The sequence below is a fragment of the Oncorhynchus clarkii genome, chromosome 22 (genome assembly GCF_045791955.1).
Source record: "Oncorhynchus clarkii lewisi isolate Uvic-CL-2024 chromosome 22, UVic_Ocla_1.0, whole genome shotgun sequence".
NCBI lineage: Eukaryota > Metazoa > Chordata > Actinopteri > Salmoniformes > Salmonidae > Oncorhynchus > Oncorhynchus clarkii.
In genome coordinates, this window is record NC_092168.1 from 27,911,075 (window position 1) to 27,935,879 (window position 24,805).

Genomic DNA, 24,805 nt, shown 5'->3' on the forward strand with positions numbered 1-24,805 from the left:
TTGTGGGCTAGCCGAGCCGTAGCCTGAGGGAGAAGCAGCATGTGGTAGAGGTTTTCTCCCGTCCTCTCCTAACACGTCTGAGGAGTGGGACTGAGATAGACGCAGTGATAGGCATCAGAGCCAGCTGTGGATTAACACAATTCACACTTCACTTAGAGTAGGTAACAGAGCCACCTCCCCATGGCCCTTAGAAGGGTCTCCAGTCTCAGCTTCAACACCAGCCTCAATCCCAGCCTCGGCCTCGGCCTGCACCTTCAGTCTTTGAGTTTAAACCAAATAAAACACTACAAAGAGCTGTTTTAAGAGGCCTGGCTCTGTTTCTGCAGCAGATACATTTACTAGGAGTAAATCAAATTCCAAAGTAGTAATGAAATAGAGAGACAAAATCAAATATAGCACCACTGCACCCACTGCTGTTTTAGAACGCTTGAACAACGTTTCATGGCGTTTTGTTACTTTCGTGGCAAGTTCAGACGCTGTGACATTTATTGAATTCACTCACTCTCCCATCTATCTATCTCTCTCACTCTCTCTCGCTCTCTGTCAATATTTTTTCTCTCTCTCTCTACTCCATCCTTTTATGTAATGAAAAGATGTATGTGTGGGTGTACAAAGTCCTTTGGAAATAAGTTGGACATTTCCACAGGACTTTGACAGTAATGATTTAGAGTCAATGGGGTATTGTACACATGACAAGACGAAGATTATAATTAATCAAGAATACAAAAAAGCGGTAATCATTCGACTGTATCCAGGATACACATGCACACACACTGTTCAGTGAGCAATATGACTGTTGCCTTACTCACTCCTACATTTTTAGATCATTTAGCAGACAGTCTTTTCCAGAGCAACTTACAGGAGAAATGAGGGTTTAGTGCCTTGCTCAAGGACAGATACTGCTGACAGGGCAGGCTAGAGTTGAGCCAGTGTGTGTGAGTGGGCAGTGGGGGGTGGTATCAAAGGGACTCTCCCAATGGGAGGGTGTGGAGCTAGACTTGCCCTGACACTGTCCTGCCCTGCACTGCACAGGTGTCACATGAGAGGTGACAGGCTACGAGAGAAAACCAGGTCAGGGTAAAGGACAAGGTAAGATACCTCACATATTTTCCTCATTTGTGGTTGCCCCCAGGGCCTTTTTATATCAGTTAGGCCTACAGCCAATTAACACAGCAGAGCTAGGGAGAGAGAGGAGAGGGAGTGAGCGAGAGAGAGAGACTGTAGGCAAAATTCCGATGTACATTACTCACTAACACCATCACTGCCTATTTATTTTTGGAAACTGATATGAAGCTTTGCTTTCTTTGATTAATATCAAAACATCTGAAGTCATAATAATTTACATTGTGTGATCTTCAGTAAACCAAATCTTGAAATAAATAGTCAAAATGTAATTTTATTTTAGATTTTGTTTTTCACATTTCCATCGAGTTTATTTACTTATAATACACACAGCTGCTTTTCTAGAAATGTATCGTAACAATGTTGAGACCGCATAAATGACCGACATTGACAGGTGTAGAGAGGTACTGTAGGTAGTTTAACATTCATAATCTATAGGACAACGGCTAAAATGTATTTAACATCGTGTTCATCTTATTTCAACTATTATTTGTGGAGAAACGTTAACATAGGCCTGGTCGGATCTGAACATTACATGCAAGTCTATCTTGCACATGGTAAAGAAGACAGAATTGATCAGAAATAGTATAATCATTGTTTGAACAACTAATCTAAATTCAACACACTGCATTTTACAGTAGGCCTCTACACATCTGACATATAATATTATGTCAATGCCCATTTTCATTTGAATGGAAATTCAGTATACTTGCTGAACATTAGATACTGTACATGTCATATTCTCTCACTGAATGTGTGATGGCCTGGGATTTTATACAGGTTGAGATTGAGCAATTCTGTGTATAATACCTTTCTTCAGTATTGCACTGCCCTCAAGTGTTCATAGATCACATTGTTATCATCCATAGCATTGGAGACGTACAGGCCAAAAGTTAAACACAATAACAAAAACATGACTGAGTTTTATGTTTTGCGTTCTTTGGAATTGTTATTTTTGAGGTTGACTTTATTTTAGAGCTATCGAATCCATTCAGAGACTTCGAGCACCAGCTGTAATCGGTGAGTGGTTCTCCATGGATGGCTGATCAGGTCAGCGGGTCAGATACAGTCAGATACAGTATACTCAGAAAAAAACTGTAGAGTAAAATATCAGTCAGGCAAACTCAAAGATAAACCTATGGCAGTTTTATATCTGAGGTGTCACTGACAACCCTGTGATCATTTGGTATGTAGGCCACAGTGACGCTGCAAGTTATTGTGTGTGATGTACAGTAGGTCTATAGAACAGTACTGTTCCTGTAGTGCTTTGTGTTACTGACCATGCTGTGTGTTTTATATGTAGGCCTAGTATGTATTTCCCCATCTGTGCTGTAGTATGTAATGTGCGACCCCCTCCCCTCTCTATGGATCACTGTGGCATCAGCACATTTCTAGCCTCTGCGGGGTCACACTCACTGTCCATGTTAATCTCTGTGATAGTTTTATTGAAGTCACACAAAAGCACACAATCACACAATAGGAATAGAACTAACTATGAGCTGCATCGTCAGACACCAGACATTTCAGAATGGAGTTGATGTCATAAGGACTAGTGGTGAGTAATACAGAATGATATTAGTAGATCCCTCAATTCCTAAATGTATTTTGATGCAAGTGGGATTGATGAAATGTTGTTGACATCTACTAAAATTACAATTCGTTATGATGTTATGAGGTTCATTCTCAGATTAGGCCAATTAACATTTGTTTGGGTGCGTTGGTGGTTTCAAATGGACTAAGATGGCCTCAGTCTCTTGAAAATGGTTAATATTTAATGGAGTTCATAGTACAACACTGCCGAAATGAGAGATGCACTGTTAACCATTTGTTAACACTTTTACAGAGCTCTTTTCAGAATAAGCAGTTGCCTGTTTTTTAAGGCTTGCTAGGGTTGCAATTTGTGTTATCATTCACCATAGCCTATGCGTGAGAAGGTATGCCTATATTTTCCCCTAATACTTTTGTAGCATCGATAAATTATATTTATTTTTTGGGAGTTTTACACCCCGCCCTCTGTCTGTCTGTGTTCAGTTGTTGTTGCATTTTTTGCTGTTTCACTCGTGTGCAACTCTATCGACTTAAGTTTGCATCGAAATAATTTTTTCCAGACACAGATTGACATTTCGTGAAATGACAACTACTAGGTGAATACATAGTCTGTTGACGTGGTAAACTAGTTACGCTACTCAACTGAAGGAAAGGAGATTTATAGGCTACTGCAATCATTTTGTTTGATAAGGAAAAAATATGAGTGACTGCACTGTTATGTTTTCTGGATAACAAATGTATTGTGTAGATATCTTGCTTTGTCATAGTAATTGTTTAGTATTGTGCTAGTCCCGTAGGCATTTTTACAAATGAAAAAAAAACTGGTGTTAACAAGTAGGCTAATTTTGCATTTTGTCCTTCATTTTCTTTGGGTAATTTGAGGTCCTCCCAGTGCGCACAGATCCAAGCCCAGTTGTATTCCCAATGCAGTTTGTAATGCAGTGTAGCCTAGTTTTATTGAGAAGGGTTAATTGCAACCCACAATTCAGGGTGTTCCTGCATGTGGGCATTCCTGCATCTGGACGCCGGTAAAAAAAAAAAAAAAATTGGGGGGGGGGGGGTGCTCGGGGTGTTCCCACATGCAGGAACATCCCAATCCCAAAATCATTTGGGGTTAATGCAGCGTTCGTAACCAAGTGGGAGGTGGGACATTACCAGTTGTGAAGTCGTAAATACCAGTTGGATGCATTCACATGCTTTGAACTCGTTGAGAAACGCGGATTGGCTAATGGCCAAAAAGCTGCGTAAACCATAAACTAAAAGTACAACTATCATGCTTGTAATTAATATTAATAGATTGTTTTTTATACATAATGTTTTGTTGTTGCATTTGTTATCGAGTTAATTTCCTTAGTAGGTGAAATCAGAGGTCAGCATGTGGGAGAAGTGGGAGCTCAGGATGATAGACGAGTTGTCTACATGGAGGACCATTCAAGTGGATTTTTACCAGTCATATGTGTTACATTTCCACTTCCTTCTTGGTTACGAATGCAGCATTAGCCCTCTGTATCGTGTGCGCTGGGAGTCAGGAATCAAGTTCAGGGAGTGAATAATTGAATAAATAAACTAAACATAATACAAAACAAAAACCATGAACAACGCACAGACATGAAACTGAAACAGAACCAATAACACCTGGGGAAGGAACCAAAGGGAGTGACATATATAGGGAAGGGAATCAGGCAAGTGATGGAGTCCAGGTAAATCTGATGACATCGCTGGTGTGCATAACGATGGTGACAGGTGTGCGTAAAGAGCAGCCTCGTGACCTAGAGCGCTGGAGAGGGAGTATACGTGACACCCCAGGTTCTGGTGATGCCACTGAATGTATTTGTGTAAAATATGCACCAGAAGATGTTTGCAGTTATTGTATGTGTTTAAATTGCACAATTTTCAACTCAGATTGCAACAAAGAACAGTGTTTTTACTATGTTAAATCTCCACAAATGCCATAAGTATTTATCCATTCTGCTTTTAATACAGGATGACATGATAGTGTAATTGACATATTGATAGCATTTCTTTACAACTGCTGTCCCTGACAGTGATCATATATCCTACAGAGAGGGGACCTGCTGTTCTGAGATGGCTATGGTATGTCTCACAGACTTTGAGGAGTATGCGAAGGAGCACCTCTCCAAGGCCACATGGGACTACTACGCAGCCGGAGCAGACGAGTGCTGCACCAGGGATGACAATCTGCTGGCCTACAAACGGTAAGTACCTCTCCCCATCCTGCAAACTACAGTACCCACGATTCAATGTCAGTCACTAACATCACTCAATAACAGCACACCTCAAACAGTAGTGCTTGGAAGATCCAAAATAATCACTTTGTCTCGGTCCCAGGATCCGTCTGCGACCACGGATTCTACGGGACGTGTCAGTGTGTGACACCAGGACCACGATGCAGGGCACAGAGATCAGCTTCCCTGTGGGCATCGCCCCCACTGCCTTCCACTGCCTGGCCTGGCATGAGGGAGAGATGGCCACCGCCAGGGGTGAGGACTAGGAGGGGTTTAACAGCTGTAGAGGTTGAGCTCTTTAGGCCAATAGCTTTGTTGTCACTGAGTATTCTAGGGGTGGTCCACTCAAAATCTCTTTCTCTTGTTTACTATTGCGCTTGTTTACTATTGCTAATACTGCACAATTTAAACACTTGCCCCCCAATCCCCCCATGTGTAAATAAATTGTGCCTTCCTGTATTATACTTGTGCAAAAAAAAATATATATGTTCTCTCTCTCTCTCCTCAGCTACGGAGGCAGTGAACACATGTTACATCACCAGTACCTACTCCACCTGCTCTGTGGAGGAGATCGCAGCTGCAGCACCTAACGGCTACCGCTGGTTCCAGCTCTATGTGTACCGGGACAGAAAGCTTTCTGAATCAATCATTCACCGTGTGGAGGCCCTGGGCTACAAGGCCTTGGTCCTCACCGTCGACGTGCCCTACACCGGGAAGCGCCGCAACGATATACGCAACCAGTTCAAGCTCCCGCCACACCTCAAGGTCAAGAACTTTGACGGTGTCTTCCAGGTTAATATTTTTAACAATAATGATTTTTACCATAAAATCATATAGGGATGGTTTCCTGGACAAAGATTAAGTCTAGTCTTGGACTAAAAAACACTGTCAATGGAGAATCTTAATCTGTGTCTGGGAAACCAGCCCATAGTGCCATAGTAGAGAGACAGTAGCTGCTCTAGAACTATTTAAGAATAATCCAACTAATGTATTTCCCATGAGGCCTCCTTCTGTGTGTATGTGTTTTGTTCTGTACTGTATGTGTCTGTCGTGTCTGGGTGGGTGTCCCTTTGACTACCTCTGTAGGAGGCTGCCGGTCCTGCGGGTGAGGAGTATGGGGTCCCTGCCAATACCCTGGACCCCTCCATCAGCTGGAAGGACGTGTACTGGCTGCAGTCTCTCACCCGCCTGCCCATCATCATCAAAGGCATCCTGACGAAGGAGGACGCTGAGCTGGCCGTGGAGCACGGCGTCCAGGGCATCATCGTGTCCAACCACGGAGGACGCCAGCTGGACGGAGGGCCCGCCACAGTAAGAATGGGCACAGAGTATATCACTTCATCATCATCTCGCCTCTATTTTACCCTACAGTCAGCAAGCCAAACACCATTTTGTTTATGAAATGTTGATTTTAAAGGACAGGGTCTTTCCATTTGATTTCATGAAATGTTGATTTTAAAGGACAGGGTCGTTCCATTTGATTTCAATCACTTTTGACCACACCCCTTTTCATACATGTTTGCCCATTTTAGAAGTGGTCAGAAGTTAAATTTTGGACCTGAATGCCAACACATTCAAGAGATAGAAGTGCTCAAAGGTTTTTGCAAAAACCCACCATACCATGAGACGTCCGTGTCCTCATCACTGGAAAAGATAAACAGTTGAGTTTGTTATCATTGAAAATCTTAGAAACAGGGTTGTCAAACTGTTCTATACTTTTTTCAATTTCCTAGCCTAGACCTTATTTTACATAATCTGATGTGTTTGTGTTGTGCCAGCCATCAGTTTAGATACAGCATGCTCTTGAATACAGGGTGAGTGTCATGTTTTGGCTGATAAATGTACTAAAAGGGAATACAATATAAATATTAACTTTCAAATGGTACCACAAAGATGGTTGGAGGTCCACACATCATAGAATGTTGATTTGAATATCAGTTGTTTTAAATGATACTTAATATTCCATAGGAAGTTTCCTCTGCTCTTTTCTCTCTCTACCACCCAGATAGATGCCCTGTCTGAGATTGTGGACACAGTGCAGGGGCGGATCGAGGTATATCTGGACGGGGGTGTCCGCACTGGTAGTGACGTGCTGAAGGCTGTAGCTCTGGGAGCCAAGTGTGTGTTCATCGGCAGGCCGGCCGTGTGGGGCCTCGCCTATAAGGTAACAATTAACATTGTGTGTGATCAACCTATTAACTTGAGATACTGAGCATAACAAACTGTCTTGCTGCCTGTGTTTGTTCCTTCAGGGTGAAGAGGGGTTGAAGGAGGTACTACATATCCTCAACGATGAGTTCCGTCTGTCAATGGCTCTGTCTGGTGAGTAAGGAACCAAACTTCTTACATAATCATATTTTTTCCAGTCTGAGATTAAAATCCCTTGCTTAGCTATCATTATCTCAACCTCATAACATTGCAACACTAATGTTTTGTTGGTCTTTCCTCCCCTAGGGTGCAGGAACGTGGCTGAGATCAACAGGAACCTCATCCAGTTCTCCAAACTGTGACTTAACAGCAGGGGGCGCCAGAACCAGCTTGACGAATAACGACGAAAGCAATACAGAGCTATCCATTCAATCAATAGAACTTGGAATTTGGGACAACAAAAGGAAACCTCATGTGAATCATAATGAACTGAAACTGAATCTGACATCAATCAAATAAATCCTGAAATCATAATACATTTTAATAGTTTTATCCGATGTGGCTGCCTTAGTTCTTGTGAAAAAATAACCAGAGATATTTAAATATAAGCATCTTCCATATGATATAACCAACAAAATATGTTTTTCACTCAGCTATTCCTAACTCTCAATGGCTGCTGGCCCCCTGTCAACCCATCTATGAGTGAGAGCCGCCTGATATTGTGTCTCTGATGAACAGGGGTGGCAGAGAATATGGTGACTAAAGTACAGTGCCTTCAGAAAATATTCATACCCCCTTGACTTATTACACATTTTGTTGCGTTACATCCTGAATTCAAAATGGAATAAATATATTTTCTCTCACCCATCCACACAATAATAACAAAGTGAAATCATGCCTTTAGATTTCTTTTTGAAAATGTATTGAAAACTAAATAAAGAAATTGTAAGGAACGACGCTGTAGAAAAGAAGCAGGTACGGGGAGTTGACAATTTAATTTTTAATTTAAAATGGTGGCAGGAGTGCATAATGCAGGGCATCCTGGCGCCCTCGAGTGCCAGGGGGGGAAGAGGGGAGCAGGTGTGACAGTACCACCCCCCTCAAGGGGCACCACCCAGCGTCCCACCTGGGCGAGCCTGATGGGCCGGCCGAGAAACGGCGCTGGACAAGCCGGCTTGGGGTAGAATCCCGATGAACCAGCAGAGGCGTGGGAGCCTGGCGGGCCAGCTGAGGCATAGGAGCCTGTCTATCCCGCTGAGGCGTAGGAGCCTGATGATCTGGCTGAGGCCTGACATGGGATATGCGCCAGCTGTGAGTCTTTCTAGGAAGTCTGTAAGGGCTTGGCACACCTGAATTGTACAATATTTACCCATTATTCTTATCAAAATTCTTCAGGCAGATTAAAGTCAAAACTGTAACTTGCCCAACATTCACTGTCTTCTTGGTAAGCAACTCCAGTATATATTTGGCCTTGTGTTTTAGGTTATTGTCCAGCTGAAAGGTGAATAAATATCCCAGGGTCTGGTGGAAAGCAGACTGAACCAGGTTTTCCTCTAGGATTTTGAATTTGCTTAGCTCCATTCTGTAAATCTTTTATCCTGAAAAACGCTGAATGTGTTGTATTGGATTTTCCCCAGAGATAACATTTTGTATTCAGGAAAAAAAATGCATTTTTTGCAGTATTACTTTAGTGCCTTGTTGCAAACAGGATGTTTGTTTTGGAATATTTTTATTCTGTACCGTCTTCCTTCTTTTCACTCTGTCAATTAGGTTAGCATTGTGGAGTAACTACAATGTTGTTAATTCATCCTCCAATTTTCTCCTATCACAGCCATTAAACTGTTTTAAAGTCACCATTGGCCTCATAATGAAATCCCTAAGCGGTATCCTTCCTCTCCGGCAACTGAGTTCGGAAGGGCGCCTGTGTCTTTGTAGTGACTGGGTGTATTGATACACCATCCAAAGTGTAATTAATAACTTCACCATGCTTAATTTGTTTTAAAAAATTCTACAAATATGATTCCACTTTGATATTATGTGGTATTGTGTGCAGGCCCGTGACAAAAAAATCTAAAATGAATCCATTTTAAATTCAGGCTGTAACACAACAAAATGTGGAAAATGTCAAGGGTTGTGAATACTTGCTGAAGGCACTGTAAGTGAATTGTGAAGGTGAATTTGCTTTTAGATCAGTGGCCAATAGAGATCCATCAGTCAAAAAAGGTTGAGGGTGAAATGATTGATCCCTTCTGGTTTGATTGTAATAACTGTTCTGGCTGGTGAGGTGGAAGCGAGAGGAGTGTAGTTGGTTGATAGAGTGATGTAACAGGGCTGTTTGGCATTCCAGTTCCTAATCCTCTGAGAACAACAGCGTGATTTGATTCAGAACCCTGGAGATACAATGAGATGAGAACTACTGTAAAACCACTTTTAGAATAAAATATATTTAAAAAAACTTTCTGCTTCCTGTCATTCATTTAGTTTTATTTGATGCTAAAATATTTGATGGTGTATGTTATTTGTTTCCTCTGACAATTTATTTGACATTTCTTTAGATATGACTTCAGAGTAACGTGAGATCATAATGGGATTCTAAAAAAGAATTGTAAGAAACTGTAGTGCCACATTTGACACTGGAGAAATATAGGAGACTCTAGGGACTGAAGGGATGAGCAAAAACCGACTAGGCACACGCTGGTTGAATCAGTTGTTTCCATGTCATTTCAATGAAATTACGTTGGACCAACGAGGTATAGATGTTTATTTGAAGTATGTGCCCAGTGGGAAGTCATTGTATGCTTCTGTCTTTACAACAAATAATGTGTCAAAATAAGAGTGGGGAGGGCTAGAACAAAAAGAGAGAAAGAGAACTGACACAGGAAGTGGCTGAGGTCTTGGTTAGCTGTGAGAAACTGACTGTGTTGCTGCTTACCCCATTCTATATAACGTTTCCACTCTGCATCCAGCTGCTACAAGGAGACATTTAGTGATCTGTAAAGAATTTAATAGATTGCTGTATGTTGGTTATATGTCAGAAGAAGGCCTTTCGGTTAAGGAGAACCTGTTGAAAAGAATAGTTTCGAGGTAGGTTCCTTCCTTTCCTATCATTTGTGTTAATGCGGGTGTAAAGTTTGTACACTTGATATAGAGTACAGTCTTGCACAGAAACTAACTGCCATGACCCAAAATAAAGAATATAAATACAAATGATGAATACGAAGTGAAGGATAAGTTCAGTGTTCAAAGGCTACTGAGTTAGATCTTATAAACACTACTGTTATCCACTTGAAACATCAACCAATGTGGAAGTATTGAAGCAACACCACAGCACGATAAATCAAATAACATTTAATTGGTCGCGAACACGTGTTTTGATAATGTTATCACAGGTGGAGCGAAATGCTCATATTTATAGCTCCAACAGTGCAGTATACTTAACAATAGAAAACAATACACACATTTACCCAAAATTAAAGAAATTAAGAAATATGAGATGCTGCAACATAATCAAGTTGAGGACAACAACATTAAAATAGAGAAGTTAATGAGTTAAGTTACAGGAGTTCAATGTATTAACATTTACAGCAAATACACATAGTATAGTAACAATGTTATCAGGAAAGCCCCACATCTGCATATGTTCCCTGGGCCTGTTGATTAAGTGAGTCATACTGCCTACCAGACAACCTACATATAAAACAAAGACATACTCAACAGTTTCATTTCCCATTTTGTAGCTTGTTCAGAGTGAAGAGGCTCTGAAAAAGAAAACAGCAAATGATTTGGTACTGACAGACCAGACATCAATTTAATACTGCCCTGTTTTAGTGCTGTCTTGTGCATCTGTTTAGGAACCTTTCACAGAGGTGCAACAGGAAATCCAGCGACACACCAACTGATATGGGGTAGGCTGATCACATTTTTTGGGTCATTTTTAGGTAATTTAATAGTAGAGTATAGTGACTAAATACGGTATATTTCATAACAATCAATATTAGAATGTACTTGCTTCAGTAAACTGCAATGTGAGCTGCCAAGCAGTGGACTAAACTACTACAGTAGCTGAAGATGATACAGCAAGGACCCCTGTTATTTTGTGCTCCAGGGGCAGTGGTGAGGAGAAGGAGAGTGGGCCGGGAAGGCTTCACAGGAGACTGTCTCGTCTGGGGAGCAGAGGCTCTCTTAGAGAGCCCCCCAGACTTCCACCCCAACCTGTCCAACCCCCAGCACCATCTCCTGCCCCAGCTCCGGCCCCAGCTCCGGCCCCAGTTGACAGACCCACTCCCCCAACACCAAACCCTCCAACCCCTCCAGACCCAGCACCTAAACCATTGGAGCTTCCCCCGAAACCCCCTGATATCAACCTGAAGCCAAGCCTCCCTCCAAGGCCTCTAACCAGGATGTTCAGCAGCAATGAGCATGGCACCGCAGTCCTACAGGTACAACCCAACCACACCACTCATACACCAGCCAGAGTTATGAAAGGGTTATTGGGGTTATTACTTAGCTGAGAAAGTTGTCAAGATGAAGATTATTTGTGTAATCTATCTGAATGGTGTCCAACACATGCATATATCAATAGGATACATGGGGAGATAGTTATTCTGTTTTGTACCGTCAAAACTGTGATTATATGTAGAAGCCAGGCAGCATAGTTTAAATTAAGCCTTTAAAATCGATAGATCAAGAATATCCCTAAACAAACGGGAGAGAGTGAGCGGCCTGTAATACACAACAGCGAACCAATCTGTGAGTAAAGTGACACTGAGACTCAAATCCGACATGCCTTGGCTTTCCTTAGCGGTAAAGACAAAGAACAACTTGGAGATGCAAATTAGAGCAACGAACAGCTGAATGATACCCAGGAAAACATAGCTAAAATGCTCTCAATGCTCACCAAAAAAATGAAGTAGATTTGCTTGAAATTAAAGTAGATTCTATCGTGTCAGATATGCATATACAGGATAGGCACGTGGACAAAGAAGACAACAAAATTGGCCTTCTGGAAACAAAGGTGTAAACTTTAGAAGATGAACTGGTTCAGCTAGAAAACAGATAGAGACAAAATAATATGATAATGTTGTCCCTACTGGAAGATGAGGAAAAAGGGGAACTTTCCAGCTACGTGATCAAGCTGATATTGGAGGAGCTTGTCGTGGATGAATCACCAGAGAATCTGGAGCGATGCCATCGGATCTGCATGAAGCAGAAGAACTCGAAATACCCTCGCATGGTAATCTTTAAGCTGTGGAACTATCATACCAAAGTCAACATTCTGCAGGCACAGGGAGGAAAGGAGATCAAGGTCCAGGGCCAGTCCTTTCGATTCGTCCAGGACGTGTGTGCTAGGCTCAGGGAAAAACACAAGCAATTAATTCCAATCAGACAGTCACTGGAGGAAAAAGAAATCAAGTCTCAACTCCGATTACCGGCAGTACCGTGAACAGGCTGCAGGAAACATTTCCAGTTGATGAGAGAGAGACCAGTGCCCTGAGGAGAAGCAGAAGCGGAATAAACAGATAAGCACACTACAGTAGGCTACATACATTAATGCCTAAGACCAGCTTATTGTAAATTGAGACAATATTCATTCCCCCTCCACCCAATACAATCTAGACTCTATTGTCCCCAAGTAATTGTTCTTCTCTAGGAAGTAACGATAGAATTAGCCGATGCCAATGAAATACATGGACACAGAAAATACTATAAAAGTGTGAATACATGATACGTAAGTTAATAATTGTCAATAATTGTTATATGGATGTGTGTGTGTGTGTGTGTGTGTGTGTGTGTGTGTGTGTGTGTGTGTGTGTGGGGGGGGGGGGCAAGAGGGTGTGAGTGGGTGTATGCGTGGGTATGTGTTTGTCAGTGGAGGCTGCTGAGGGGAGAACGGCTCATAATAATCGCTGAAATGAAGTAAATGGAATTGTATCAAAAACATATTTTTAATGTGTTTGATACCATTCCATTCACTCCATTCCATCCATTACACGCCATTCCAGGCATTATTATGAGCCGTCTTCCCCTCAGCAGCCTCAACTGGTGTCCCATATGAATGGGAGAGTGAAGGAGGGTGAATATGAATATGTGTAGGAAGGATGGGTGTGCGGAGGCATCGAATATATGTTGTGTGTGAATGAAGGAGAACGGATGAGTAAGCAGATGCATAGTAAATAATTATAGTAAATACATTTATAGAGGTGTGAATGTGTTTGAGAAGAAGGGTGGAAGGGGAAGATGGAGGTTGGGATAAACTTAGCCTGGGTGGGTAAGGGAGGGCAAGGAGGGAAGTGGTGACAAGCTTCGCTTGGAGGGGAAAGGAGGGGAAATATGGGAGGTGGGAATAAGCTTGACTTGGGTGGGATAAAGAGAATTGGATTTGGATTGGGAGAAAGAGAAGAAAGGAATTATACTACAATGTCATTGTATTAGTTTTTTTTATAACTTGCAAACCTGTTGTAAAATTAATTAGAGTTCTGGATAGATTAGGAAAGGATGTTGAATCATTATTATTTCTTGTTTGTAATTCCAACTAAGATTTAATGGTGGTTATTGGTGAGAATGGAGAGGGGCCATATCCAGTGGATTGGGTGACTGGGAGGGCATCAGATACTTCTCTGAGATGTGTGTGGGACCTCCACTCATCCCATTTCAGTCTCTCGGAGGACCCACTCACCCTAAGTAGACCCCCACCAACCATTATCATTGAATTTATAACGTAATACAAACCAACCCCAGTACTTACAGTAAGTGGCAGACTTTCTTCAAGTGTATGTACAATGTATGTATCCACAGTTTTTTGGGGGTAACATTAGGAGAGGAGTCTGCGCAAAAAATATATGCTTTGCTTTCTGTTTTTTTATTTTATTTCTGCTCAGCCCGCATGCCCACACACTCTGTATATGTAATGTATACAATAACTCTGTATTTATACTATGATCCTCCCATTCTATGGAATGCCCACCGCCCTCATATGTCATGTATGCTAAAATGTTTTAATTGGTTCTTAAATGATAGACAGAACAGATAAGGTTAACTTTGATTCTATACTAGTAAAGAGCAGCATGTAATGCCCATGGGCTCAATGATGGGGAAAAAAGCATATGGTTCTCCAACATCGTTTGTTGCGTCCGTTTCCTGTTTACTCTTGCATAAATAAAGTATGCGCCTGTTCGCAACTCTCTACTCTCCTGCACCTGACTTTGCTACCAGTACGCACACCCGTGACAGAATACCACACCATCCATAGAGTCAGCGGGAGCAGGTACCCCGGGTAGAGGAGTCGAGGAACGCGTCCAAGAACACTCGGCGATGCTGGAACATCTCGGCGCCACGATGAATCGCGTTGTCCAGACTATGGACCACTGGGAGAGACAGGGAGTCTTTCCAGCGCCTCGACCAGCACAACCAGGGGTATCTCTACCCATCCCTCCTGGATCCAATCCCAGCGGGATGAGTCTCTCCCTTCCCAGGGAGTATGATGGGACGGCAGCACGGTGCCAGGGGTTCCTATTACAGCTGGACCTATACCTATACCGTTCACCCAGCTCCCGCGGGAAGGGAGAGGGTGTCCTTGTCTCATGAGAGCTCTGGAGTGGGGAAACGCCGTGTGGGGAGAAGGAGATGCGGCGTTGGACCACTTCGAGGAGTTCACCCGCCACTTCCGGGCCGTCTTTGACCATCCGCCTGAGGGTAGAGTGGTGGGGGAGCGGCTCTTCCACCTGAGGCAGGGGACGAGGAGCGCCCAGGAGTTTGCCCTAGAATTCCAGACGTTGGCCGCCAGAGCAGGATGGAACGACAGGGCCCTTATCGACCACTACCGATGCAGCCTGCGCAAGGCCGCCCGGCGGGAGCTGGCCTGTATGGATGCCACCATCACCTTTGACCAACTGGTGGATCTGTCCATCCGGTTGGATAACCTGCTAGTCACCCGCGGACGTCCATAGAGGGCTCGGTCGGTTCCATCTTCCAGCACCCCCGCTCCGGTGCACATGGAGCTGGGAGGGGCTGATCTTAGGGAGTCTGGAGTCTTCACATGCACCAACTGTGGCCGCAGAGGGCACACTGCCGGTCGGTGCCGGGTTGGTCCCTCTGGGAGTCGAGGCAGCAGGCAGGGCTCTCTGGCATCACCCCAGGTGAGTAGGCACCACTCTCATCCAGAGCCCTCTGTTGACCACCTGTTTGTTCATGTTTGTTTTCCTGAGTTTTCCCCGCATTCCCAGCATAAAGTGCTTGTCGATTCAGGCACGGCTGGGAATTTTATTGACAAGAGTGTTCGCCCTTACTTTAGGGATTCCCATTGTTCCTGTGGTTAGACCTTTCCCGGTACACGCTCTAGATATTCGACCATTAGGGTCCGGGTTAATTAGGGAAGCCACCATCTCCCTGGTCATGGTGACGCAGGGGAGTCACGAGGCGAGAATCAGTCTCTTCCTCATTGACTCTCCTGCGTTTCTCATGGTACTAGGCCTTTCCAGGTTGGCTCGTCATGACCCCACCATTTCATGGCAACAGAGGGCTCTAACGGGGTGGTTGAGAGAGTGCTCTGGGAGGTGTATAGAGGTTTCCGTTGGTGCTACCATGGTGGAAAGTCCAGACCAGGTCTCCACCGTACGCATCCCCCCATAAAATGCTGATTTGGCTCTCGCCTTCTCCAAACAGAAAGCCACTCAATTACCACCCCATCGACAGGGGGATTGTGCAATAAATCTCCTGGTAGACGCTGCACTTCCCAGGAGTCACATGTATCCCCTGTCGCAAGCGGAGACGGTGGCTATGGAGACATATGTCTCCGAATCCCTGCGTCAGGGGTACATTCGGTCCTCCACTTCACCCGTCTCCTCAGGTTTCTTATTTGTGAAGAAGGAGGAAGGTCTGCGCCTGTGCATTGACTATCGAGGTCTCATTCAAAACACGTGGCGGTACAGTTACCCGCTACCTTTCATCGCCACGGCAATTGAGTCAATGCACGGGGCGAACTTCTTCACTAAACTGGATCTCAGGAGCACTTACAACCTGGTGCGTATCCGGGAGGGGGACGAGTGGAAGACAGCGTTCAGTACCACCACAGAACATTATGAGTACCTCGTCATGCCATACGGGTTAATGAATGCTCCATCAGTCTTCCAATCCTTTGTAGACAAGATTTTCAGGGACCTGCACCGGCAGGGTGTAGTGGTGTATATCGATGACATTCTGATATACTCCGCTACAGGAGCATGTGTTCTTGGTGCGCAAGGTACTTGGACGACTGTTGGAGCATGACCTGTACGTCAAGGCTGAGAAATGCCTGTTCTTCCAGCAGGCCGTCTCCTTCCTAGGGTATTGCATTTCCACATCAGGGGTGGAGATGGAGAGTGACCGCATTGCACAGCCGTGCGTAATTGACCAACTCCCACCATGGAAAAAGGAGGTGCAGCGGTTTTTAGTGTTTGCCAATTACTACCGGAGATTTATCTGGGGTTTTGGCCAGGTGGCTGCTCCCATTACCTCACTGCTGAAGGAGGGTCCTGTAAGTTTGCAGTGGTCAGATGAGGCGGAAATGGCTTTTGGGCACCTAAGGGCTCTGTTTACCTCGGCTCCCGTGCTGGCCCATCCGGATCCCTCTTTGGCGTTCATAGTGGAGGTGGACGAGTCCGAGGCTGGGATAGGAGCCTTGCTCTCTCAGCGCTCGGGCACGCCACCGAAGCTGTGCCTTCTTCTCGAAGATGCTCAGCCCGGCAGAGCAGAACTATGATGTGGGGGCCCGGGAGTTGTTGGCTGTGGTTAAAGCGTTGAAGGTGTGGAGAAATTGGCTTGAGGGGGCTAAACACCCTTTTCTCATCTGGGCTGACCACCGCAACCTGGAGTACATCCAGGCAGCGAGGAGACTGAATCCTCGTCAGGCAAGGTGGGCCATGTTCTTTACCCGTTTTGTGTGTACCCTGTCCTACAGACCAGGTTCCCAAAATGTGAAGGCAGATGCACTGTCCCGGCTGTATGACACAGAGGAGCGGCTCACGGTTCACACTCCCATACTCCCGGACTCCTGCCTGGTAGCGCCGGTCGTGTGGGAGCTGGACGCGGACATTGAGCAGGCGTTACGTACAGAGCCCTCTCCCCTCCAGTGTCCAGCTGGGTGTCTGTACATTCCGTCTGCTGTCCGCGACCGGCTGATCTACTGGGCCCACACGTCACCCTCCTCTGGTCATCCTGGTATCGGTCGGACGGTGCGCTGTCTTAGTGGGAAGTACTGGTGGCCCACTTTGGCTAAGGACCTGAGGGTTTCTGTTTCCTCCTGCTCGGTGTGCGCCCAGTGCAAGGCTCCTAGGCACCTGCCCAGAGGTAAGTTACAAACCTTACCCCTTTCCTGACCGATCTTCCTCCCTTTCCATTTGTTTTGTATGTTCCCCACACACCTGGTTTACATTCCCTAATCACATTGTGTAGATATGTTCCTCTGTTCCCCCCTGTCCTTGTGTGGTATTGTTTTGTGTTACGTGTTTTATGTGACGCGTCAGGCGGGTTTTCCATGTTCCGTGTTTATTTCAATAAGTATGCTTATTTGGTCAACTATAGCTTTTGTGACTGTTTTCGCGCTTTGCACTTTTGCCATTTTGCTGGAGGTTTTGACGCAGTTGCGTCCGTTTGCTGTTTACTCCTGCATAAATAAAGTGTGCGCCTGTTCACAACTCTCTGCACCTGACTTCGCTACCAGTACGCACACCCGTGACAGTCTGATTAGATAAGATAGGGATGTCCCCTCACCCCCTCCTGTTTGACTGGCATTTGAACCGCTTGCAGAAAGAATTAGACAGGACCCAAACGTAGCAAGTGTCAGTATTGGTAAATATAAATTAATATAAACTCATAAACTAATCTTATTTGCAGATGATCTCCTGATATACCTGACCAATATTGAAGACTCAATGCACCCTTTGCTGAAGATATTTACAGACGACTCAAAAATCTCAGGATATAAAATGAACGTGGATAAAACAAAATAATGGCAGTAGGAAAAAGAATAACTCACAATCTACAGCTATTCTTTAAGTGGACCACAAAAAAATATGAAATACTTAGGATGCTTAATAAGTGACAACAAACAACACATATATAAAGATAACTTCATTCCATTACTCAACAATATGAAAGCAGATCTAATGAAATGGAATAAACTTCCCAGAAATCTTACAGGTAGAATAAACCTCTTTAGAATGGCATGGCTACCAACGTTTTTGTATTTATTCTCAGTAGTACCAATTACCCCACTGAAGACATTCTTTAAAAAAGTACACTCGGTCATAACATACTTTATATGTGCATATAAAATGCATAGAATAAAAAGTAAATCTTTCTCCTATATATTTTCAAAGGATAAAGCTAAGAACATTAACAAATTTGTAGTTATATAACATTATAACAATATGGAAGTGAATTAAAAGTATTCTACAGGAACAATATCACTCCCTAAAAACACAACCTTATGGAACAATCCTTGGATAGCTTTTCAGAATTCACCGATAAATTGGTCCACCTGGAAAGGACTTGGTAATAGGACATACATTTATTTTCATGACAGAATTAAAAAGTAGTTTCAAATAAAAGTTAAAAGTTGGAGGGAATATTAGTTGAGTCAGAAAAGAATGTCCATATGATAGGGAAGATATACAAAACCTTGCAGGGAGCTCATCCAACTACAATCTCTTTTAGAAAAAAAATATTATCTATTGGAACCAAGATTTAAGAAGAATGGATGTTGGCACAAGATGGAGGGAAAGTTGGAGCATAACTACCTAAATTACAGTTAACTAAAATGTACACTTAATCCAGTATAAACAAAATTCACAAATTATAAATTGGCTGTCAGAAGTATTACAATGTAAACTTACTTTTAATCCATATTTCAAGACATGGCATATGAGGGTGTAGTGAGATACCCAAATGGCCTGGACGATTCTCTTCTCATCACTCATCTAAAAACTTGGAAATCAATCAATCTGCTATCATTGACACAATGAAAAAATCAAATGATTTATTATTGAAATATTGAAATAGCATGGTCGACCGAGAAAAACTAATTGTTACAATTTAAGCCCAAGTGACAAACAATAACCAAGGATGGGGATGGGGGTGTGAGCATCCGGGTCAGGGCAGATAAGATGTAGTCATTGTTTGTGTGTGTCTATATGCTGTTGTACTTATGTATAATTTTGTATCTGGAGTGAAAAAGATATATACAGTACTAGTCAAAAGTTTGGACACACCTACTCATTCAAGGGTTTTTCTTAAGTTTTTACTATTTTCTACATTAATAGAAAATAGAAAAGTAGAATAATAGTGAAGACATCAACTCTATGAAATAACACATATGGAATCATGTAACCAAAAAAGTGTTAAACAAATCAAAATAGATTTTATATTTGAGATTCTTCAAAGTAGCCACCCTTTGCCTTGATGACAGCTTTGCACACTCTTGGCATTCTCTCAACCAGCTACATGAGGTAGTCACATGGAATGCATTTCAATTAACAGGTGTGCTTTGTTAAAAGTTCATTTGTACAATTTCTTTCCTTCTTAATGCATTTGAGACAATCCGTTAGGGGTTGTAGGGGTGGAATACAGAAGATAGCCCTATTTAGTAAAATACCAAGTTCATATTATTGCAAGAACAGCTCAAATAAGCAAAGAGAAATGACAGTCCATCATTACTTAATACGGAAAATTTCAAGAACTTTGAAGGTTTTTTCTAGTGCAGTCGCAAAAACTATTAAGTGCGATGACGAAACTGGCTCTCATGAGGACCGCCACAGAAAAGAAAGACGCAGAGTTACCTCTGCTGCAGAGGATAGGTTCATTAGTTACCAGCCTCAGGAATTGCGAACCAAATAAATGCTTCACAGAGCTCAAGTAACAGACACATCTCAACATCAACTGTTCATAGGAGACTGCATGAATCAGGCCTTCATGGTCGAATTTCTGCAAAGAAACCACAACTAAAGGACACTAATAAGAAGAAGAGACTTGCTTGGGCCAAGAAACATGAGCAATGGACATTAGACCGGTGGAAATCTGTCCTTTGGTCTGATGAGTCCAAATGTGAGATTTTTGGTTCAAACCGCCGTGTCTTTGTGAGATGCAGAGCAGGTGAACGGATGATCTTTGCATGTGTAGTGACCATAGATGTCAAATTAATGTTGTTCTTCCTTTCAGGGGTTTCAGTTGTTCAGAGGTGATGAGACTCTGTGTGATGTCATCCTAGTGCCTGGGGACAGCAGTGACACCTTCCCAGTACACAGAGTCCTTATGGCCTCCGCCTGCGACTACTTCAAAGCCATGTTCACAGGTTAGTGTGTGATAAATAACATTCAATTAGGTTTTTCAATATGTGCAATATGTTAATATATTTCAATATGCCACTAATTTTCAATGTGATTGTTTGACAATGTGTGATCGAGAACAGTCATCGAGTAAGTAAGTAAGTCATGTTTTTTCACAGATGAGTCTTTTAGGGCTGAGCCTATGAAAAGTCTCTCTCTTACTGTATTTGCTCTCATCACGTCCCCTCAGACCATTTTCAAACTATGTTTGAAAATTCCTGCACTCTTACATCCTTAACTGTAACAGCATTCACCCTCTATATCTCTCACTTTTCCTCTTTCCCTCTCTCTAGGGGGTATGAGAGAGCAGGAGATGAGGGAGATTAAGCTCCATGGTGTGAGCAAGACGGGTCTGAAGAACATCATAGAGTTCATCTACACATCCCGGCTGAGTCTGAGTATGGCCAACCTGCAGGACACTCTGGAGGCTGCCAACTTTTTACAAGTCCTCCCCGTCCTCAGCTTCTGCAACGAGCTGCTCAGCACTGAGGTGAGTTGACCAGGTTACTTACTGGCACTGAAACAATGAACAGGTGGATGTGCTGGATGGGTGTATTGAAGAGATAGTGAAAAGCATGGCCAATGTAAAGACAGGAGACCTGTCAAAAAGTTCATCCAGTCGTGTCTGTTTTCCTGTGTGTGTGGTAGATCACTATTGATAACTGTGTGGAGGTGGAGCGCATTGCCGGGGACTTGCTCCTGGAGGACGTGCAGGCCCACATTGGGAAGTTTGTCTGTCAGAACCTGTCAGTGTTGCTGCAGTCTGGCCGCTACCTGCAGCTCTCCGAGCACAGCCTAACCAACGCCCTGGCCAGCGATAGCCTCAAGGGCTTCTCTGAGATGGAGCTGTACCGCATCGCCCGCTCCTGGCTGGACCACGACCCTCCCACCCGCCGCACCGCCGCCTACTCCCTGATGCGCCACATCCGCTTCCCCCTCATGACCCCCACGGAGCTGCTCGAGATCTCCCAGGAGGACGAGGGGCACGACGACGGCGGGGCAGCCATGATGCGCTCGGACACGGCCTGCGTAAACCTCCTGCTAGAGGCCAGCAACTACCAGATGATGCCCTTCCTCCAACCTTCCTTACAGACAGAGCGCACGCGCATCCGGTCCGACGCCACACACCTGCTGGCGCTGGGTGGGGTGATGCGGCAACAGCTGGTAGTGAGCAGGGAGCTGAGGTTGTACGATGAGGAGAGCGGCCACTGGAGGGCGCTGAGGCCCATGGAGGTTCCATGCTACCAGCACGGCGTGGCTCTGCTCGGGGGCTTCCTCTACATCGTGGGCGGCCAGAGCACCTACGACACCAAGGGCAAGACGGCGGTGGACAGCGTCTACCGCTATGACCCGCGCTTCGACCGTTGGCTGCAGGTAGCCTCGCTCAATGAGAAGAGAACCTTCTTCCACCTGAGCGCCCTGAAGGGGAAGCTGTATGCTGTTGGGGGCAGGAATGCCTCAGGAGAGATCGGTAGGGCACTAGTGTACTGGAGATGTTTTTACTGCAATCTGAAATAGTGATCGTTAAGGTGCATATCGAGTGAATTTACGTTTGTTTTACTCTTTTAGACACAGTGGAGTGCTACAACCTCAGAAAGAACGAGTGGACGTTCGTGTCACCCATGATCGACCCCCACTACGGGCATGCTGGGACAGTCCATGGTGACCTGATGTATGTCTCAGGTAAGTTTCTCAGACCACTGAGAGTTAGAATACAAACTCACCAAACAGTTAAAACCTACAACGTGAAGGCTTGAATTGACTGTGATTGCTGTCCTGATGCAATCAGCTCAGTCAGACCGGATAGGTTTTCAGTTAATGTATTCAGGCAAACAAAGAATGTGTTGTTGACCTGCTTTAATCCACTCCCGCCGCTTAACAGCTTTGATAGACTTTAACATAACATTACCATTCTCATCTTGGTCGATTTCTATGATGGTCTCCTAGCAACCTTGGAGTAGAAACCAATTTCTCATGTTGGGAACAGAAGTTGTAGATATGGGATTGAGGGCCAGGAAACACAAAGACCTTTAGTTGAAATGGGTCAGAGAGTAGGTTAACCACAGCTCTCTGAAGAGCAATTGTGTCGATTTTATGCTCGCGGAGACAACCAGAAAACACCTTATTCTGAACAGATGCTTTAAAAAGTCCATGCAGAAAATGTATAATTTTTTATCTGCATTAATTTCAACATCCAAGTGTTGCTACAAAGCAGTGGCTAAGTAGTTTGAGCCCAAGGGTGAGTGGGGATGGTATGGCAAAGAGTAGGTGGATTCCATCTACTAGGCGTGGGGACATGTTGAGGATGGTGTAATGGAATAATGGTCACAGCTCTCTGCAGCTCACAGCACCAGACCACATCCTTCCTGTTCTTGTTCTTCACACTAGGGCCCTACTGCTTCTGCCCCACTCTATGCTGGTGGTTTATAATGTGGGTAGAAGAGCACCTGACCACTGCCTCACAGTTCAGCCCCCTACACCGTCACTCTTTCCTTCTCAACGCCCATCCTTTACATATGCTACAGTACCAAAGTTACACTGCCCTCCCCTTGAACTCTCTCTGACTGTGGTGTATTCCACGTCAGATGAAAATGTCATGGATGGATTGAAATGTTTGTCTTATTAAAACCATAGGATATTAGTTTGTACACATAAAACTGTATTTTAGTAAACATGTTTTCATGGTATCTAATAAAACCAATGTCAATCCACTGATCCAACAGGTGGCATCACACAGGACACATTCCAGAAGGAGCTGTCATGTTATGACCCTGAGACTGACACATGGAGTCACCGTGCCGACATGATGGAACTGCGTGGCCTCCACTGCATGTGCACGGTGGGCGACCGTCTCTACGTGATGGGAGGGAACCACTTCCGGGGCAGCAGCGACTACGATGACGTACTGGACTGTGAGTTCTACAGCCCCGAGGTAAGGCATGGCACAGGCCTTAGTTTTGGTCCCAACAATATGATAAACAATTTGACCACTTTCTCGATACCTTACCCTTATCCTAAGTGTTCTGACTTTGATGGTCACATGTCCAGAAGTTTTAGGAGCTTTCTAGGGAGAAATTATTAGGGGAGGCAGCTAGCCAATCAGAGCTCTGATCTTATTATGATGTGTTTTATATCTTCCCCCAGGTGGACCAGTGGACGGTGGTGGCAGCCATGCCATGGGGCCAGAGTGATGTGGGGGTGGCCGTGTTCCAGGGCCAGATCTATGTAGTGGGGGGCTATTCCTGGAACAGCCGCTGCATGGTGGACATTGTGCAGCGCTATGACCCAGAGAAGGATGAGTGGGACCGGGTGTTCAACGTACTAGAACCACTGGGAGGGATCCGGGCCTGCACCATGACTGTGCACCTACCCGAGGGTGCCGTGGAGGACGGACAGATGCATGAGTGCCCGCTGGACACTGCCAAGAACTGAGAGCTGAGAGCAAGGACATATGGCTTTAGCCTCTCTGTGTTTGTGATGCTGAAAAATTTGATCTTTTTGCAAGCTTGGACTGTGGGAGAAGTGGAACGAACGTCTGCAGTAGCATTTCTCTAATATATCCGTACATTTGTTTGACTGACTGTTCTTTTGTAATCTTTGTGTCTTTTGTGTTGGAATTATTTTCGTATCTGAATGACTTCTGCTTTGCTCTTTAATGTGAAACACCTCTCAAAAAGCTCCTTTTCATGGATAATGTGTTTTTTACTTTGACAATGTATTTTCAAACTATAAGTTATGGAGTATTTTGTATTGTATATGAATGACTAATGAAAATAAAATGCATACTATTAATTATCCTATTTTTCAATACTAAACAGACACCACACAATCTAACAAGTCAACCCACTAACTAGTCTAGGATCTCCGCCCTTCTTGGTTACTGGTGCAACCTCTGACAACCTTTTCCTGGGAAGCCCAATTCCCCATTAAACCATTGGCAAAATCCCCTCACAATGATCTCAAACTGTGTTTCTAATACACACTGGAATTGAACTCAGACTACCCATTGCTAACCAGGAAACTCTTAGGCATGTTGTGGTGGACTGTCATTATAATTGCTTCATGGGAACATGGTACAATTATGTTTGTAATATAACTACCGATGTAGGATCTTAAATTGATCACTCTTTTATTGCTAATAATTTTACTGTACAGTAGCTAATGCAAACATGTAGTGTGTTTGAGGTTTCAAATGACAGACTTGATTTGCCCTAACAAAAAATGTATCAACCCCTACAAAAAAATTCCATTAATTAGAATTCACATATTAATTCACATTTCCTGTTGCTGTAGCAAACTGGCTCAAATTAAGATCTTACACTGTATGGCTGAGTTACTCTGAATTCACTGCCAGCAGGCAGTCAAAGCCATAACAACTTTTGG

The 24,805-nt window shown here is 44.0% G+C and overlaps 2 protein-coding genes across 5 annotated transcripts; both read left to right on the forward strand.

Annotated features, from left to right (window-relative positions):
- Nucleotides 1–2,954: 2,954 nt before the first annotated feature.
- On the forward strand, nt 2,955–8,917 carry LOC139380721 (2-Hydroxyacid oxidase 2-like). Of its 3 annotated transcripts, none has more exons than XM_071123680.1 (8): nt 2,955–3,056; nt 4,734–4,886; nt 5,020–5,171; nt 5,425–5,708; nt 6,003–6,227; nt 6,922–7,080; nt 7,169–7,238; nt 7,371–8,917. In XM_071123680.1, exons 2-8 carry the CDS (start codon nt 4,756–4,758, stop codon nt 7,424–7,426), a joined length of 1,077 nt encoding a protein of 358 aa, XP_070979781.1. In that variant the 5' UTR covers nt 2,955–3,056; nt 4,734–4,755; the 3' UTR covers nt 7,427–8,917. The 3 variants fall into 3 exon arrangements, with proteins under 3 accessions (XP_070979781.1, XP_070979782.1, XP_070979780.1); XM_071123681.1 differs by having other exon boundaries at nt 2,976–3,056; nt 4,716–4,886; XM_071123679.1 differs by lacking the exon at nt 2,955–3,056 and adding an exon at nt 3,138–3,266.
- A 1,013-nt stretch (nt 8,918–9,930) lies between these two features.
- LOC139380189 (kelch-like protein 9) lies at nt 9,931–24,211 on the forward strand. Of its 2 annotated transcripts, none has more exons than XM_071122643.1 (9): nt 9,931–10,148; nt 10,916–10,969; nt 11,170–11,503; nt 20,256–20,388; nt 20,716–20,912; nt 21,071–21,893; nt 21,992–22,105; nt 23,146–23,354; nt 23,567–24,211. In XM_071122643.1, the coding sequence occupies exons 1-9, from the start codon at nt 10,093–10,095 to the stop codon at nt 23,852–23,854; spliced, it is 2,208 nt and encodes a 735-aa protein (XP_070978744.1). In that variant the 5' UTR covers nt 9,931–10,092; the 3' UTR covers nt 23,855–24,211. The 2 variants fall into 2 exon arrangements, with proteins under 2 accessions (XP_070978744.1, XP_070978745.1); XM_071122644.1 differs by having other exon boundaries at nt 10,012–10,148; nt 10,893–10,969.
- The last annotated feature ends 594 nt before the right edge of the window (nt 24,212–24,805 follow it).

Coding starts and splice junctions, on each gene's coding strand:
- LOC139380721 (XM_071123679.1), top strand. Junction 4,887..5,019: donor AATCTGCTGGCCTACAAACG/GTAAGTACCTCT, acceptor TCTCGGTCCCAG/GATCCGTCTGCGACCACGGA. Junction 7,081..7,168: donor TGTGGGGCCTCGCCTATAAG/GTAACAATTAAC, acceptor TTGTTCCTTCAG/GGTGAAGAGGGGTTGAAGGA.
- LOC139380189 (XM_071122643.1), top strand. CDS start 10,093: ATGTCAGAAGAAGGCCTTTCGGTTAAGGAGAACCTGTTGAAAAGAATA. Junction 21,894..21,991: donor GAATGCCTCAGGAGAGATCG/GTAGGGCACTAG, acceptor TTACTCTTTTAG/ACACAGTGGAGTGCTACAAC. Junction 23,355..23,566: donor GTGAGTTCTACAGCCCCGAG/GTAAGGCATGGC, acceptor ATCTTCCCCCAG/GTGGACCAGTGGACGGTGGT.